General features: G+C 35.4%; 1 protein-coding gene across 1 annotated transcript in view; it reads left to right on the top strand.

Moving 5' to 3' along the window:
- The window catches only part of LOC127789016 (phospholipid-transporting ATPase 3), a 40,710-nt gene that overhangs the window by 16,371 nt on the left and 5,622 nt on the right, over positions 1 to 18,717 (top strand). Inside the window, exons 4-15 of the mRNA XM_052317748.1 lie at positions 1,291 to 1,372; positions 1,523 to 1,633; positions 12,547 to 12,624; positions 12,786 to 12,882; positions 13,811 to 13,917; positions 14,197 to 14,262; positions 14,591 to 14,712; positions 14,814 to 14,901; positions 14,997 to 15,074; positions 15,177 to 15,293; positions 15,573 to 15,722; positions 15,804 to 15,908. Of these exons, the coding sequence (XP_052173708.1) occupies positions 1,291 to 1,372; positions 1,523 to 1,633; positions 12,547 to 12,624; positions 12,786 to 12,882; positions 13,811 to 13,917; positions 14,197 to 14,262; positions 14,591 to 14,712; positions 14,814 to 14,901; positions 14,997 to 15,074; positions 15,177 to 15,293; positions 15,573 to 15,722; positions 15,804 to 15,908 (1,201 nt within the window). The remainder of the gene's footprint in view (positions 1 to 1,290; positions 1,373 to 1,522; positions 1,634 to 12,546; positions 12,625 to 12,785; positions 12,883 to 13,810; positions 13,918 to 14,196; positions 14,263 to 14,590; positions 14,713 to 14,813; positions 14,902 to 14,996; positions 15,075 to 15,176; positions 15,294 to 15,572; positions 15,723 to 15,803; positions 15,909 to 18,717) is intronic.

The following is an 18,717-nucleotide window of genomic DNA, read 5'->3' as shown; positions in this document are numbered from 1 at the left end:
CTCCCTTTGCCTGGGGCCAAGGGGTAACTTACGGAGTGGAGGCTGGAACCAATAGGCTTGTCACTTGTAACTTGGCATAGTTGAGGGCCCTTGCATTGGTCAGTCAATGAGAAGGATGTGCTAGAAGCGGAGAGACACTTTCCATTGTGCCTGTAGTGGATTGGGCAGCAACAAATCCCTTCTAAAATCTGTGGAGGTGCCACTTGACTCACACACAGAGAAAGCAGCTTCGTGTGTTGCAGGTTTTACTATTAAGGTCAACCTTATATTCAGTTTGTAAGCACAAGCAGCAGTGCCACTTGTCCCTATGTCACTTCCTCCATCGAATATGGGTTGTCACCTTTCATCACTTGGGAACCTGCAAGGTGCTTCACCTCCTCATAGCAAAGCAGCTTGAACAGACCAGTATTTGGTCCTTGGTGCCAAGGATCTCCCCGTCTTTCCTGTTCTCTCTCTTGATTTCTTAATTCTCTCTTTCTGACTGTGATAGGCCTCAAGGCTTTTTGGTGCCTCTATTGCTTCTCAGCCTGGTGTTAGCATCACTCAGATAGTCTCTCACACAATATTTCCTTATCCATGTTGGATGCACTCCTTATATTCCAATATATTCCAACTTATCATCTACTTGATTTTCCTCACTTTGGAGCTCTACACTTGTTTTTCATTTATAGGGTTCTATTGGTAAATATGTCCAAGCTTTTGTCTGTCTGGCATGCTCTGCTATCCCTATACATGCATTATGCATGTGTTGTGTAGTGATTTCTTTTTTGGGTAGGAGTGTAGTGATTTCTTATTACTTCTGTATTTCATTTCCCCCCTCCATGAAACTCCTTCATTGGCTTGTTGGGAGGGCTTCACTAATAAATGTGTAACTATTCTTGTGTCCTGCCTATTTGTCCATATCCGTGTATTTTATGCATCTTGTATATGATTCAGTTGCCAACCGTGAACTCCAGCCTCCTATCCCTGGCCCGCCTTGATTATTCTTTTGTGGCCAGGTTGGCACTTCTTGATTTTGCGTATGGCTTATTATATGCATGTTTTGTGATCCCTTAGCATACTTTGTGCACTTGAACAGTTGAACCATGAAATTAACAAATAAACCTGGCATTATACTTTCACTCTTTTATATACTGCTTCCTGTACTTGACTTGGCACTGCTGTTGAATAAGTGTTTTAAGTTTGGAAGAAGAGAAAAATGTTTTGTGGGAGAAGCAGTGATCTTAGAGATTTAGTAAGCTAGTTTTTGGCTTGTTTGGAACTTGAAATTGGAAGTTCTGTTTTGTGCAGTCCTGTATCTCCAATAACAAATGTGCTCCCACTAAGTATCGTGCTTTTTGTATCTCTTGTTAAGGAGGCATGGGAAGACTGGGTGAGTACTACTAGCTGATTGGCTTCTAGTTTCTTGGATTGATCTTTTTCTTCATGGAATCCTTGAGAAAAAGACTTCATTGCATGTGATTCTTGCTTAATTGAAACTCATACTTTTGTCCTTTGTGTTTTCTATCATTATGTGAAACAGAAGCGTTTTCAGAATGACATGGCAATAAATAACAATTCTGTGGAAGTGCTCCTAGGTCAGAGGTGGGAAAGAGTTCCCTGGAAAAGTCTACAGGTTGGAGATATTGTCAGGGTAAGTATTCCCATCTATTTATCAGAGAAAAAAGGAGGTAAAATTTTAACAGAATTTTATATTTCTTCTTTTCAGTACTAGTGTATGAAGTGACTGTTTTTGGTTTGAACTCTAAAAGTCCCTTAAATACATATCGGTATCATTTAGGCAAACTAAATACCACCCCACTTGGTTGTCTTTAGCTTGGACTAGCAGTGTTTTCTATCTTCACAGATTCATAGATATCCGCTCCTGTTTTGGGTGCAAAAATTACTTTCAACATTGTGATGTCACCAGTTCGAAGTTTCCTTGGTGTATTTTTAACTGCTGAAATGTATTTCCATGTGGGTCTTGAAAAGGACAAAAACAGACTGCCAACACAGTTTATTATAAGTGGTATTGTGAGTGTTAATTACTTTTGAGTTTATTTGCCTTATTGTTGTTTTGAAGATTAGTTTATTTGTCTTTAAACACCGTGACCTCTACAACTTCTTATGGAGTTTGAAATGGTGCAATCCCTATCATCTAAGCATCTCTCTCTCTCTCTCTCTCTCTCTCTCTATTATGGTTTTCCACAATGTATGTACTAGTGTTATGGTTGGCATCTGTGTGGTTAAGCTGATTGAATGTAGTAACTTGTTGGAGAGTGGGTGATTGAATGCAGTTGGTAAAGATTCAGAGGCATTTATTTACCAGTTTGGTGATTCCATGTATGTGTGTTTGCAACCTCTTAATGTTTTGTTATATCTAGTGGCATTGTGGAAGAGATGGATGGCACCTAGCAAAAAATAAAAAGAAGACATGGGTGGCGATTATGTATTCATGGAAAATGAAAAGGAGGAATCATGTGTATCCAAGATGATAATTACACTAAAAAAGAGAGTAATCCGATTAAATTAGATCTATGAGAGAAGTTTTGAGAGATTGATGGCATAGTAAGGACTTCATTGGGCATATGACCTTTGAAATAATTATTTGCGTATCCTATATGTTTGAGTTTAATGGAGCATCGTTTTTGGTCAAGGTTTAGCAACAGGATTATAGGGATCATTATTGTGGTTATACTAACCATAGGCAAATCGTTGGGGTGTGGCAGTGCGCCTCAAGGTGAGGCAAGACAATTGCTTCAGGCCTAATGTTGAATGTGCAAATCTCCTCGAGTGACACCTCAGTAGGTGAGCTATTGCATTGAGCACTTGGGGCATGCTGTTTATGCCCTACTTAATAGTTGTGTGCCCAATGAAATGACCAAAATGTATTAAAAATTAATTATAATTGTTAGAAATTGTTGGATTTCTTTGTTGTAAAATTTGTTGGATAATCAATCCCACAATTTATGGGATTGATTATAATCAATCTTAATAGTTGGGATTGATTAATTGATGTAAAATAGTAATTGATGTAATTAGGATTTCTTCTTTTTTCCTTAGTTGTAGGGATTTGATTGATTTATTTCTCCTATATATATTGTAATCAAGTGGAAGAGAAAGGATATACCAAGTTTTCTCACAATTGTTCATGGTATCAGAGCAACCCTAGACGCCTCATGTTCTTCTCACAATCGTCCTAGGTCAATTTTTTATCTACTGCTTTTTCTGGCAACATTCTACACTGCTTATTCCGGCAGTGTTCATCAGTTGTCCTAGCCTTTATTTCATTCTCGGCAACAACATCAAATCGCAAACATGTCAAACACGAACGAATCCTCAATTGAAACTCCAAAATCCTCCTCCTCAAATGTTGAAACTGTTATGTACAACGACAATGGGGGCGCCTTGTCAAACTACCCATCCGCACCCATCACCATCTACAAATTGAATGGGCGAAACTACATCCAATGGTCTCAATCCTTCATGTTTCACGTCTGCAACAAGGAGAAAGAAGATTATCTCATCGGAAATATCATCAAACCAGATGAAAAGAGCATTGATTATCGGATTTCAAAGAGAGATAACGACCAGGTTATGTCCTGGCTAGTAAATTCCATGGAGCCACGCATAGGAGAAAATTCTCTTGTATGAAACTGCTCCAGAGGTCTGGGAGGCTACAAAAGACACTTATTCACACAAAGACAACACCCCCGAACTGGTGACAATTGAGGGTGTGTTGCACGATCTTCGACAAGGTGATTTATCTGTGACTGAGTATTACAATAAACTCCTTCGAAATTGGCAGTAACTGGATCCTTTTGAAAAATATTCCTAAGAAACTACCATTGATCTCAAACTCTACAAGAAGATTATAGAGTAAGAGGGTTTACAAATTTTGCTTGGGCCTGAATTCAAGTCTTGATGCGGTAAGAGGAAGGATATTTAGCACAAAATCACTGCCAAGCTTATGAGAAGCTTTCTCTGAGGTTTGACGAGAAAAGAGTAGACGTCAATTAATGCTAGGGATAGAAAAATTAACTGCTGGTGGTGAATCATCAACCTTGGTTGTCCGAAACTAGTAGTAGGCACAAAAAGGGGGAAGGCCATGGTGTGAACATTACCACCACCCTAGTCACACAAAAGAAATCAACTGGGAACTCCATGGAAAACCTGTTGATTGGAAGCCAAAGACATCAGCACAAAAGGCAAGTCGAGGCAACATGGCTGGCAGTTCAGAGCAACTGGCAAACTTTAGCAAAGAGGAACATGGTGGACTGAGAAGGCTACTACAAGCACAACAAAACCTACCAATTATTGGATCAGGTTCCATAGCTCTAAAAGGTAATTTTCTTAAGGCTTTAACTGTGAAACAAGAGCACTATAAGCCCTGGATTGTTGACTCTGGTGCTTCTGATCACATGACAGGAGGTAGGCGAGTTTCCAACACATATTCTCCTTGTAATGAAGCCCTCACAGTTAGAATTGTAGATGGTTCTTTGAAAAAAGTTGAAGGGACTGGTTCGGTTGTGGTATCTATGGACATAACACTCAAATTTGTATTATATGTTCTTAATCTAGACTGCAACTTGCTCTCCATAAATAAAATCACCCAAGAACTTAACTGTATAGCTAATTTTTCTCCTCATGTCTGTGAATCTCAGGATTTGACTCTGAAGATGATGATTAGCAGTGCTAGGAGTCATGTTAGGCTGTATCATTTTAAGGTTCAACCAGATTTTGTGAGACAATCTCATCTAGGAGTGAATGAACCCATTTCTTGTCAAACTAATTCTTGTGTGTCTATTAGTGAGTTGAAAAATGAGAGTGAGAGGTTGGTCATGATGGCATATTATAGGTTAGACCACCCAAGTTTTCTGTACTTCTCTAACTTTTCCCAAGTTTATTCAGAAATAAAAGTGCTAATTCTTTTCAATGTGAAATTTGTCGATTTGCCAAACACTCTCGCAGTTCATACCCAATTCAGCCATACAAATAATCAAAACCTTTTTCTATGGTCCACAATGATATTTGGGGCCCATCTCAAGTTCCAAATATCACAGGAGCTCGGTGGGAATCATACACCAGAGTTCCTATGTAGATATCCCTCAACAAAATGGGATAACTGAGAGAAATAATAGGCACATTCTGGATATTGCCAGGTCTCTGTTGTTTTCATCTAACGTTCCAAAACGTTTTTGGGGTGAGGCTGTTCTTACAACAACATACCTAATCAATCAACTTCCATCCAAAATTTTAGATTTCTCCACTCCACATCAAGTATTCTTACAACACTTCCCTCAAAATCGACTGATTTCCTCTCTTCCTCCAAAGATATTTGGGTGTATTGTGTTTGTTCATATCCATCAACAACATTGAACCAAACTTGACTCTCGATCCTCCAATTGTATCTTTGTAGGGTACTCTCCCAACAAAAAGGGTTACAAATGCTTCTATCCTGACAACCAAAGGTTTTATCACACCATGGATGTCACATTCTTTGAAACAAAACCCTGTTACCCCAAAACTGATATTCAGGGGGAGAGTTCTAGTCAGAGTCAACAAGAATATCAATTTTTCTTGGATAGCATAGATTGCACACCACTTGAAATTGCCCTTCTCCAAGTGTCCAAATTGAACCTGAGCCAAAACCAATTGATTCTTTCAATCCCGAGTTAAGTGTCTATCACAGAAAAAGGGGAAAACCGAAGGAATAAGAGATTCTATCAGATTCACCATTACTATCGGCATTTGAACCTGAGGTAAAAATCCCTACGTTTAACTCACAGAGTATGGAGAAAAATTCTGCAAGTACTAGTTTAAGTGATCATGATAATTCTGATGAGAACTTACCCATTGCACTCAAGAAAGGGGTGAGAGAATGCAGAAGTAGGCTATTGTACCCTATTGGCAACTATGTGAGTTATGAGGGTAGACATCTTTATCTTACCAAGCATTCACTAGCAAAATCAATTTTATCTCCATTCCTAATTCAATCCAAGACGCCATGGCTATCCCAGAATGGAATAAGGCAGTTATTGAGGAAGTTAATGCTTTGGTGAAGAATGGTACTTGAGAAATTACTGATTTGTCTCATGGAAAGAACTTGATTGGGTGCAAGTGGATCTTCATGGTAAAAACAAAGGCAGATGGTAGTATTGAGAGATATAAGTCTCAGTTGGTAGCTAAGGGGTTTACTTAAACCTATGGCATAGATTATGAGACCTTTGCTCCAGTTGCAAAACTCAACACTATTTGGATACTCTTATCTTTTGCAGCAAATCTGGATTGGCCCCTCCATTAACTAGATGTCAAGAATGCGTTCTTGAATGGGTATCTAGAAGAGGTCTATATGGACATTCCCCATGGACTACAAAACTCATCAAACATCAACAATGTGTGTTAACTAAAGAAGTCACTTTATGGTCTAAAACAATCACCCCGAGCTTGGTTTGAGAGATTTACCAGTGTCATAAAGAGTAATGGGTATATATAGGGACAATTTGATCACACAATGTAAAACATTTTTCAGATGGATTGATTTCCGTGTTGATTGTCTATGTTGATGATAAAATTCTAATAGGGGATTATGCTAAGGAGTTTCGAAGAGTCAAAGAATTTCTAGCTAGAGAGTTTGAGATCAAGGATCTAGGGAGACTCGCATACTTCTTGGAAATGAAAGTGGCTAGGTCTAAGTAGGGCATTATAGTTTCTCAAAGAAAGTATGTACTGGATCTTCTTAAAGAAACATATATGCTTGGGTGTAAACCTGCAGAGACATCTATAAACTACACTACCAAACTTGGTTCAAATAATGACAGTGTTCTTGTAGAGAAGGGAAGATATCAAAGATTTGTAGGGAAGTTGATATATCTCTCACATACTAGGTTGACATAACATTCTTAGTAAGTGTTGTTAGCCAGTTCATGAACAACTCTTCTGAAGAACACATGACAGCAGTGTACAGAATCTTGAAATACTTGAAAATAACTCCAGGAAAGGGATTGTTATTCAGAAAGAACTCAAATGGGAAAGTGGAATTGTATTCTGATGCAGACTGGACAGGCTCAATCTTAGATAGACGATCCACTTCTAGATATTGTACCTATGTTTGGGGAAATCTGACAACATTGAGAAGTAAAAAACAAGCTGTGGTAGCTAGGAGTAGTGCAAAAACGAAATTCCGAGCTATGGCTCATGGTATTTGTGAAGGAATTTGGGTGAAAAAAGTATTAACCGAGTTGAAGATACCTTTTGAGGGATCAATCCAACTATTGTGTGATAGTCAATCTGCCATCAATATTGCCAAAAATGCAGTTCATCACGACTGAACAAAGCATGTGGAAATAAATCAGCATTTTATCAGAGAAAAAATAGAAAGGGCATGGCGCAGTGGTAAAGCATAAGGAGAATAACAAGAGTATCAGAGGTTCGAATTCTTGTGGCGTCTTGGAAGGCACCATTAGATGGAAAACAATAGTAAGGTTAGAAGGCAAGTCACTCACGTGAAGGCAGGGTTATGGTGTGCCCTGTTGGCCCTTTTGGGGTCTTGTCTGCATGACGTAAAGGTGGGGTCCATAGGGAGGGTAGTCGTTTCTCGAAAGTCCACTCCAAGTGTATATAGATTGTGACCGTATCCGGATTTACTTAGAGGGCGAACCAGGGGGAAATGCTACTTTCCTCAGGATTAGTCAGACACCTGGGTCATCAAAAAAAAAAAAAAAAAGAAGAAGAGGATGTAATTAAGTCTGTTTCCATTCCTTTTAATTTACAGACTGGCGATCTCCTAATTAATGCACTTCTAAGGGCACATTTTGAAGATCTAAGTTGCATGCTGTGTATTATAAATATTTATAACCTAGCTTGAGGGGGAGTGTTGGATTTTTTTGCTTTAAAGTTTGTTAGATAATCAATCCCACAATCTATGTGATTGATTGTAATCAATCTTATCCCACAATCTATGGGATTGATTGTAATCAATCTTAATTGTCAGGTTTGATTGATTAATGTAAATTAGTAATTAATGTAATTAAGATTTCTTCTTTTTCCTTAGTTATAGAGATTTGATTGATTTATATATATTGTAATCAAGTGGAAGAGAAAGGATATACCAAGTTTTCTCACAATTGTTTAGAAACTTTGATAAAAAAATAAACTTATGGTGAGGGGAAATAGAATTTACCAAATGTAGAAGTCGAAGTCTAAGAGACTCAAATGAATTGATTGAACTTATTTTATATTATTAATATGATTTACTAGTACTATTAGTTGCAAATTAATAAATTATTAATTTTTTATGGATTACTTGGATTGTCTAACTTTAGTGAGTCACTCTTATTTGGCTTTTTGTACTAGCAAAAACAATTCCTTTGAGATGTAATACTATTGGGCCACTACAAGGGCTTCACATATTTGATGGTTTTGTTCTTTGACCTTATAACTTGTCCATTTTATGCTCATTCAGTTATGTTTCTTTTTTTTTTCCCTTGTAATTTTTTCTATATTTATATAGTTTTGTAATATATATTTTTATTTTTAAATACTAAAATTAAAATTTCTAGAGGCATGCCCAACCAATACCCGTGATGGACTACAAAGATAAAATGCAAAGATCAAACAAGAAATTCGGGGAACAAAAAATAATTGGGGTGTAACCCTTCACAGTGACACTACACTACTCGTATGGTGACAATGAGCTAGAGTGGAGCCTTTGCATCAAAGTCTAGATGCAGTATCAAATTTGCCAAGGTTCTCACATTTTCATGAGCAAATGCAAGGTAAAAAGCTAGTTCAAAATCATAGAATAAGGATTGAATCATGAAATATCAGGACTTTAACCAAAAAAAAAAAATCTATGGAAGTGATGCATGTGATGATTAGGAGAAAAAGAATTAATGTTATGTGCCTCCATGAGATAAGATAGGTTGGAGATAAGGCTAAAATATTGAAAGAATTGGATTTAAACTTTGATGCTCAGTGAAGGATTCGACAAAGAATGGATTGGTGATTATTATGGATAAGACTTTATAGCATGGGTTATTATAGCTAAAGTTGATTGGATTATTGCAGCTAAAGTTGTTATGGGAGAAGAAACTATGAACATTGTTAGTACATATGTAACACAAGTTACATAAAGGTTGGTTCATAATATCAGCTATGTAATGGAGTGCGACCATACAATTATCTTCGTTCTTGACATCTCATGAAACTTTTTCATATGAAGATATTGAAACATTATCTCATCATTCCCTTGTTAGAGGATTTTGTCAGGAAGGGCATCAAACGTAAAATTTACCACATTGTTCCTTTGCATGAATTTGTATTGTCAATGTGACTTTTAGGAGTCAATTGATATATGGACGTTGTGCCATCAACCCTAACTTGGTCAATATAAGGTGCAATTGATGATGATGGTGGTGTTGGTGATACCCAATGCAAGTTGGGTTGGGAGAGGAGATAAAGGCAAAATTTTGGATGGATATAGAGGGGTTGGTACAAGAGATACATAGAGGAGGGAAAATCATTATTGGAGGAGACTTAAATGGTCATGTGAGTAGAGAAGGGAATGGGTATAGAGATGTACATGGATTTTATAGATTTGGGGAAAGAAATAATTAAGGGTAAATCTATTTTGGATTTTTCCATAGCATATGAGCTCATCTTATAGCCATAACCAGGTTTGAAAAATGGGATGAACATTTAATTAGATATAAAAATGGTGTATCAACCATTCAAATAGACTACTTATGATACTAGAGGATTGCTTCTGTTTTAAGGATTGCAAAGTTATATTGAGAATGCTTGACCACTCAACATAGAGTTTTAGTCATTGTCTATATCAAAAAATGGAGAAGAAAAGATAACATGAAACAGAGCCCAAAAATTAGATGGTAAAATTTAAAGGGTTTTCGAAGAAAAATATAACAGGAAAGATTTGATTGTAGGAGAGGCTAACAAAATGTGGAGTGAAATGACTGCTACTTGAGATTCATCAAAAATGGGTCTAGTCTAGGACTGTCACTGTGAAAAGTCTAAAAATAAGAATAGTCTTGGTGGTGGAATCAAGAGGCACAAGAGAGAATGAAAACAATGGGAGCTTGCTGCAAGACTTTACATAGAAGTTGTAGTGATGAAAATCTAAAGAGGTATAGTTTGGCCAAGAAAGAAGCAAAGTGAAAAACGTATGAAAATTTATACCAATGACTTCATGTAAAAGATGGAGAAAGACATATATATATATATATAAACTACTTAAAGCAAGAGAGAGAACAATGAGGGATTTAAGCCAAGTGAAATGCATAAAAGAGAATAACTACAAGTACTACTAGAGGGGGCGATCAAGGAGAGATGAAGGGGTATTTCTTGGACTTATTTAATAAAGGTAGAGAAACAAGTGTTAGATTGGGGCATTTTAGTATCTTTGAATAAGATAGAAGTTACATGTTCTATCAATGTATATGTCCAAATGAAGTAAAGCATGCATTGAAAAAGATGAAGACTAGTAAAACAGTTGGATTAGAGATAATATGCCAATAAAAGTATGGAAATGCACGATAGAAAAGGGCATTTTTTGGTTTACGAAATTATTTAATGTGATCTTTAAATGAAAAAAGGATGTTGGACGAGTGGAAGAAGAATATTGTAGTGCCCATTTAGAAGAATAAAGGAGATGTTCAAAATTGTGGAAATTATAGAGGAATCAAGTTAATGAGACATGCTATTAAACTTTTGTCAGGACCTCTTGTCTTGACAGGGAAATTTCTCCTCTTGAGAGGGAAATTAGGGGTAGAAAAGGGAGAAAGGAAAGAAGAACGAAGAGAAAGAGAGAGAGAGAGAGAGAGAGACGAACAGGGAGTTATGAGAGAGAGAAGTTGAAGAGAGGGAAAGAGTATCAGTTTTGGTCATGAAGTACTTCTCTTATTGATTGGGAGCTCTTATATAGCCCCTTTCTTGCCAACCCTTGGTGGTTACGATCCTTAACAATCGATGGTTACACCCTCCAACAGAACTAACAACTTACTACATCCTTCTAACCGCCTACTAACATCTTTAACTATCTATTGTTACAATATAACAACACTTAACCGCTTACTGTTACAATCATAGGAAGCAAAATACAAATTTGCCCCGAGTTCCACATAGGTTCCTAACAACTTTGGGTAAGAGTGATTGAGCAAGGATTAAGAAGATAAACCAAGATGTCACAAAACCAATTTGGTTTTGTGCTTGCCTAGTCAAAATGGAAGCTATATATTTATTGAGGCATCTAATGGAAAGGGATAGAGATAAACAAAATGATTTGTATATGGTTTTTATAGATATGGAAAAAGCTTATGACAGAGTTTCTAAAGTGGTCTTATGGAGGATTTTAGAGAAAAAAGGAGTTTGAATTACTTATATACAAGTTATTAAAGACATGCGTCATGGAACAAACAAAACCATGTGAGATATTGAGGCTTTTTGAATTACAACGGGATTCCATTAAGGATCTACATGGTCCTTACCTATTTGCCCCAGTAATGGATGAACTCACTAAACATGTCTAGTCATTAGTGTTTGCAGATGGCATTGTGTTGGTGGGTTCAAAATGTGGTTTTAAATTAAGTAGATTGAAAACCGAATATATGGAATATAAGTTTGGTATGAATGTAAGTGTGGATGATATTATGGTAAAATAGGAGAATCAAGTTCCACTAAGAAAAGATCAGTTCAGATATCTTGGATCAATCATTCACTGGGAAGATTAATGAGGATGTTATTCATTATTGAAGTAAAGAAAGATGGTTATAATGGAAAATTTCATCTGCCATTTTATGTAATACTAGGATTTCTTTAAAACTATAAGGAAAGTTTTATAAGATAGGATAAGACTAGTTTTGTTGTATAACACAAAATGTTGGGTAATAAGCACCAACATGTGAAAAATATGAGCATAACTGAGATAAGGATGGTAAGATGGATGTATGGCCATATAAGCAAAGATAAAAATTAGAAATGATGTTATTCACAATAATTGTTGGAGGGCTCCTATTAAAGATATACATGAGGGGTGATTAAGGTCGTTCAGTCATGTGGAGAAGAAGATCAATAAAGGCTCTTGTGAGCAGAGTGGATGGAATGGTTGGAACTAGTATTTAGCAAAAGACGTGGAGAAAGACCAAGAAAAAGAAAAGAGTAGAGGAAGACTAATAAAAACTTGGTGGAGGCGCTTAGGTTTGATATTAATTATGGACCATATAGAAGATAAGGACATAGATAGAAATGAATGAAAACTAGAATTCATATAGCCAACCTCACTTAGTGGGGTAAAGGATTGGTATGTTCTTAAGTATTGTGTAGTTAATAAAACTGTGATTGGCATATTGCTTTTAAGTTTCATTTAAAATTTGCATGGGTTAAACTTGCAAGGACTGAAGTATGATGTTAATTATAAATGGTGTACTTTAACTTCTTCTTTGATCTAACTTGGCAATTGTTGGAATGAAAAAGCTTCAATTCGTCATTTGTCTACTCATGATAATTACTGCAGGTGTTCTACTATGAACTCAAATTTTCCTGCTCTTGCAGGTTAAACAAGATGGATTCTTTCCTGCAGACCTCCTATTCCTTGCTGGTACAAACTCAGATGGTGTCTGTTATGTAGAGGTTTCTATTAATCTCTGCACCTTATTTCCTTTTAAAGAATCCTTGTCCTTCTTTTAAGAACTGAATGTGATTCCTTTCAAGAGAATAAACTTTTCTGCTGATATGTTTCTTCTTCTGTCTTTGTTCCTGACATTTCCTTTGCTTTTTTTCTTGGGTTTCAGACTGCTAATCTGGATGGTGAAACAAATTTAAAGATCAGAAAAGCATTAGAAAAGACATGGGACTATGTCACTCCTGAGAAAGCCTCTGAATTCAAAGGTTTAACTTTCTGTTGGCGAACTGATCAATGTTGTGTTTTTTTGATTGTTTACTGTAATTGATATTAAGGATCGATCATGCTGCAATTCTGCTTTTCTTGCTGAGGTAGTTCTCATTGGAGAATGAAGAGGCCCTTAGACCCTGTTCGCTCCTGTTCCTCCTCTGAATCTTACAACTTTTTGGTTCCATATAGACATTACTGAATTAAGGATGTTGTCTTTATTCTACAGTTGTGCCAATTAGATTGAGGCCAAGCTTTACTTTCCTTTCTTTTTACCTTTATTATCTGTAAACAGAAATGCAACAGAGCTCATGAGGCTTTACCCCTGCATGGTCTGGGAAGGATGAACTCCCAGCTTTACCTATACATGTTGAAATGCTATTTCTGTACATCAAATTCTTGACACAGATTGGCTAAACGACCTTACTCCAGCACCAGGGTGCCCTGCTTTTCTGCTGTTATCATTTTACTTTTCTCACTCACAAATAATGGCCTTGGGGCAAGATTCAATTATTTTTCCTGGTTTAGTTGAGTGAGTTTGTTGAGAACCATAGCGATTCTGGTCAGGACTATAAAGTTAACATGGGTTAACTTTAGTAAGTCATTATATTGTATGGTTTTATCAACTTTTGGTCATAGTTTTTCTTAGTTGTATTGAAGCTATTCCTCATTGAATTTAACCAAAAATCTCAATTGGTTTAAAATCACAATGCATGTATTATTTTCTTCTCAGTATGTATTCTTACATTAATTTTCGTTGATTCCATCATTAGAGGGTTGTGTTTGGAAGGGCATCCAGTGTAAATTTTGCCACAAGATTCTTTTGTTGGATTTGTATTTTGGCAGTAAGAATGTCAACTTGGTTAAGATAAAGGTGAAGTTGATGATGATGATGATGATGACAGCATTAAATTTCATTGATTGCAGGTGAAGTACAGTGTGAGCAACCAAATAATTCTTTGTATACATTCACTGGCAATCTGATAATTGACAAGCAAACATTACCCCTTAGTCCAAATCAACTTCTGCTGCGAGTATGATTTTTTCCTGTCTCTTTTTCATATTCTATTGTACTGTTATATTCAATTTGTGTTTCTTTTTTTTTTTTTTTGCTAAGGGAATTCAAAGTTGGGTTTCTATTTTTTCTATTCCAAATATGAATTTGGCATGCTTAAAATTTGTAGAATTGTATACATGCACACCTGGCTTGAACTGTGTATTTTGATTAAATATAAAATCCCTCTTTTCCTAGACTGTTACAGGACTGGCACCTGTTGATTCTTTTGATTTTGGTGTTTGCTTTGTATTTTCAGGGATGCAGTCTCCGGAACACGGAGTACATAGTTGGAGCTGTTATTTTTACTGGGCATGAAACCAAGGTGTTTTGAAGTGATATTTTTTTCATTTGCAGTCTGTTCTTCTTTTATTTTCCTGGTTTTGCTTCCTTAGCTTTTTATGTGTGGAATTAGTAAGAGCACCAGTCTTCAATAAAATTGCTACTTTTAACCAGAATTCTGGCACACCAAGATAAGTATTGAGGAAACCGATTTCATCATGGCATCAGCCAAGGATCATGGTTTCTACTGAAGTTTTTTGTAGCCCTAGTCATTTTGTTTTCTGCTCTCTTGATGTTACTGCACTTACATCTGCTGCATCCCTTTATCAAATAGCATGATAGGCAGCAAGGAATTTCTTATTGAATTGCAGGTTATGATGAATTCCATGAATGTTCCTTCCAAAAGAAGTACCCTAGAGAAGAAACTTGACAAGCTTATACTCATTCTTTTTTGTGTCCTGTTCTCTATGTGCTTTATTGGGGCCATTGGCAGGTATGATAATATCTAATCTGTTGTGCATGTTGATGTAATTGCTTTAGATCATTCACATTTTCCTTCTGAGAACATTTTTTATGCCCTGTGAAATATTGCAGTGGAGTATTTATAAACCGCAAGTACTATTACTTAGGTCTTCGTGGGCCAGATCTCACACCAGATATGAACCCTGGCAACAGATTTGTGGTATTTTTCACTTACTGCAATAAATGGTGCCTACTGGATGTTTTACTTTTCTTTCTTGAGCTTTTTTCTATTGATATTGTTTATTGCCTTTTCAGGTTGCTCTTTTAAATATGTTTACCCTAATTACTCTTTATTCACCAATTATTCCCATCTCTCTCTACGTCTCAGTTGAGGTAAGTTTTATGCTGTTGCAGTATTTGTAACTGCTTACTAATTATTTGTTGAAGAAAACATCTTCATGCTTATTGTTGTTATTTTTTTGTTTTCATTTTCAGATGATCAAATTTATTCAATCCACTCAATACATTAACAATGATTTGTGTATGTACCATGTTGAGACAAACACACCTGCATTGGCTCGGACGTCCAATCTGAATGAGGAACTTGGACAGGTGTACTGTTATATACTTGACTTTTTAAATAGAAGATCACAGATAGTTCCTTTCTCTTAAACTTTGTTATATTGAGATGCTTACAAATTTTTTGTGGTTCTTGAGTAGATCTTGTGAGAGTTTTTTTATTTCATAGAATGCTTCAAGTCACCTAGCCCAAAAAAAAAAAAAAAAAAGAATGCCTGGAGTTATTATTGAATTTTCTTTTCCAATGTACTTTCATATTGACTGGTAGAAATTGAATAATCACAAACAGTTGTATACTATAATTTTGCTCAGGTTGAGTATATCTTTTCGGACAAAACTGGAACCTTGACAAGAAATTTGATGGAGTTCTTTAAGTGTTCAATTGGGGGAGAGATCTATGGAACTGGCCTTACAGAGATTGAGACGGGAGGAGCACAGAAGAATGGCATGAAAGTCGATGGGGTAGACATGGCTATTTTAGCTTGAAAGGTGACATACCTTAATATGTGTCTGAATGATTTTGCTGTCAATCTATTCTCACAGGTAAGAAAGTCATCAACTGCTGTACATGAGAAGGGTTTTAATTTTGATGATGCAAGGCTTATGCAAGGTGCCTGGCGGAATGAACCTAATCCTGATATGTGCAAGGTAAATGAATTAATTTTCCAAATATTAGAATAATCATTGGTATTATTATGTGCCTATAAAAAAAATGAAAAAAATGTTGTGGTAAGAAATGGAGAAACGTTCTACTTCAGAGAATCCCACCCACTCATAGGGAATGCTTTATTTTATTTATTTATCAAGCTGTAAACTATTTCTTCATTTGAAAGATGGATTGATGTTATGTTCTAATAGGATATATGTAATGTGTTTTTTGTGACTATTGGGCAGGACACTTGCGTGGGGCTTTGTTTGATTGCTGCATTTAAATTGTTAGTATAGTGCATGTAAGAAAGCATTATATGCATGGTAGTTTCTTATTGCAAGTTTGTTTCATAGGTTGAGTAACAGGATAGGCAATCTCTTGGGATATAATCTCTATGAGAGATGATGTATTGGAGAATGTATTCCACATTAATTTTTTCTCCCCGGTTTGGTGAATGTGGGGTAGGTCTTAGAAACATTCTTTATCTTCTGGGGAAAAAAGGTGTTAAAAATGTTTATTTGCAAGCATTCGAGATTGGAGAAAACTATAGTATAATAACAAGAAATTTATCCGTGCTATCCTAATGAATTGTGTATTATATTTATATGTTTAATTCTAATACTGACTATATGTAAACATAATTTTGCATATATATCTTATTAACATATAATATATTTTAATTATGTAATAGTTTTTTTTATATTTCTAATGTTGATGTAATATATGATTATGATTCTTTGAGTCCTTTGACTATCCTAAGCGTGTTCTATAATTTTTGCACTATGTCAATGCTAATATCATTAGATAGAAGTACTTAAAATTAAAATTTTATAATAACATTACTTCATTATAATATTATATAATGTAAAGTATGCCAAAACCCACGAGGTTTGTCAAAAAGACAGAAAATAACCTTGAATTTTCGGAAATGAGAAGGGCCTGCCTTGACTGTATTATCCTCACATTACTTTATCTTTTTCCACTAGAAAACGGCTATTAAAATTTCAAAAATGCCCAAAATTCTCTCTCTCTCTCTCTCTAGGGACGGTGTTGCAAAGAACAATCCCATGGGCACTGCCTGCAAAGAACTGTCTTGCAGAACCCCATGGGTTTGTCTGCAACCCCCATCGCTGGGGGTTGCAGATGGAAACATTTTAAAGGAAAATCATGACCCACTAGCTCAATCACATATTCTTGTACAAATTCAAGTAGGTTATATCCAATTGAAACCAGAGCCTTAGGTTCCATTGATTCCATATCTTCTGTTGAACAAGGGGCGTCAGTAGTGGCAAAATTGAAATGTGGGACAAGCATCTCATTATCCTTCGCTGCAAAACCAGCATCAAAGTAAGATATTGGATCTGGAAGGCAGCAGAACCTTACTGAGGCTCTCTCTCGCTCACGTGCCTCAGCTGCCACCAGTGCATTTCTTTTCAATTTTTATATACTTCATATGTATGCAAATCTTAATATATGTTTATAATGTTATTAAATATATTTTCTGTATTTTTTAGTTTTCATGTATATATGTGTAGATATATTTTGAGTTCTAATTCTTTTTATATGTATATATTTGTAGTTTTTTTTTAAAAAAAAATCTGTAATTAGAAAATATATATACATATTTAGTTCATATATTTCCTTTAATTAGTATTTATAAAATTTTAGTTTTTATATATTTCTTTTTTGTATATTTTAGTTTTTAGTTTTTATTCATTTTAAATAAGAGAGAGGAGGGGGGGGGGGGGGGTGGTGGAAGAGAGAGTATGGTAAGAGAGGGGAAAAGTGGTCCAGTCACAAATCTGTTAATGGTAGGGTTAGTCCCTGTCATTTCCTGAAAATTGAGGGTATTTTCTGTCTTTTTGCTAAACCCCAAGTGTGTCAGATGTAATATACCCTATTATGTATAGTTAAAGTATAGTTACAACAGTGTTATATTATTGCTTATAATAAATTATAAAGTAGCATTGTTATAGTACTATACTTCTTAAGATATAATTATAATGTTGTAATTATATTTGCTATCATGACTAGATAAAGATATTATAATACTATGTTTGTAACATATAGCTATACTAATAGCACACTTATAAATATTACATATATTGTTATAATCATATAATTACTGTTTCAAAATAAAATTATTATATTATTGCTTTTATGATAATTATATTATTACATTATATTGTTTCATGTTATATCATGACAATATTGTTCCAATATTTGTGCACATATATTATAACAATATATATCTAGTTTGACAAATTTGATATAGCTACGAGAGTAATATGATAAATTTGTTTTTTATATCTGGTCTTTATCTCGGGAGGTAGTAGCTGAATCTCCCGCAGGTAATTTTTATTTATCAATTCGCATGGGAATTGAGGTTAAAGATTGCATCATGCCTCTTTAAGTCGCATTTCAAGAACTAATACTGTTTTGGATATACTTAGAATTTAGATAACATTAAGAGAAAAGATGGATGGTATTGATGGATTCAGTTGCAGAAAGGACTTATTGGGTACATTATGGATATTTTATTTTGTACTTTTTATTTCTATTTCCAAAAAGAGTCATAAATCAATTTTTGGTTTTCTGCAGGATAATTCATGATACCAACTGGTAATTATCTTTTGTATATTTTTTAGGTCAGCTAATCTTTGGTTTTGAAATGTTGATATGGTGTATTAAATTTGGAAATATTTTTAATATGAATCATGCTAGATGTACACTCATTTTGTACATCTTGAGCTACATAAGGGGGTATTATAACCAAAATACCCTACGCCTCACATGCGTCTCACGCGC

The sequence above is a fragment of the Diospyros lotus genome, chromosome 13, assembly GCF_014633365.1.
Source record: "Diospyros lotus cultivar Yz01 chromosome 13, ASM1463336v1, whole genome shotgun sequence".
Lineage (NCBI taxonomy): Eukaryota > Viridiplantae > Streptophyta > Magnoliopsida > Ericales > Ebenaceae > Diospyros > Diospyros lotus.
Note: the sequence above shows the minus strand (reverse complement) of the source record. Positions and strands in the feature narration are given on the sequence as shown.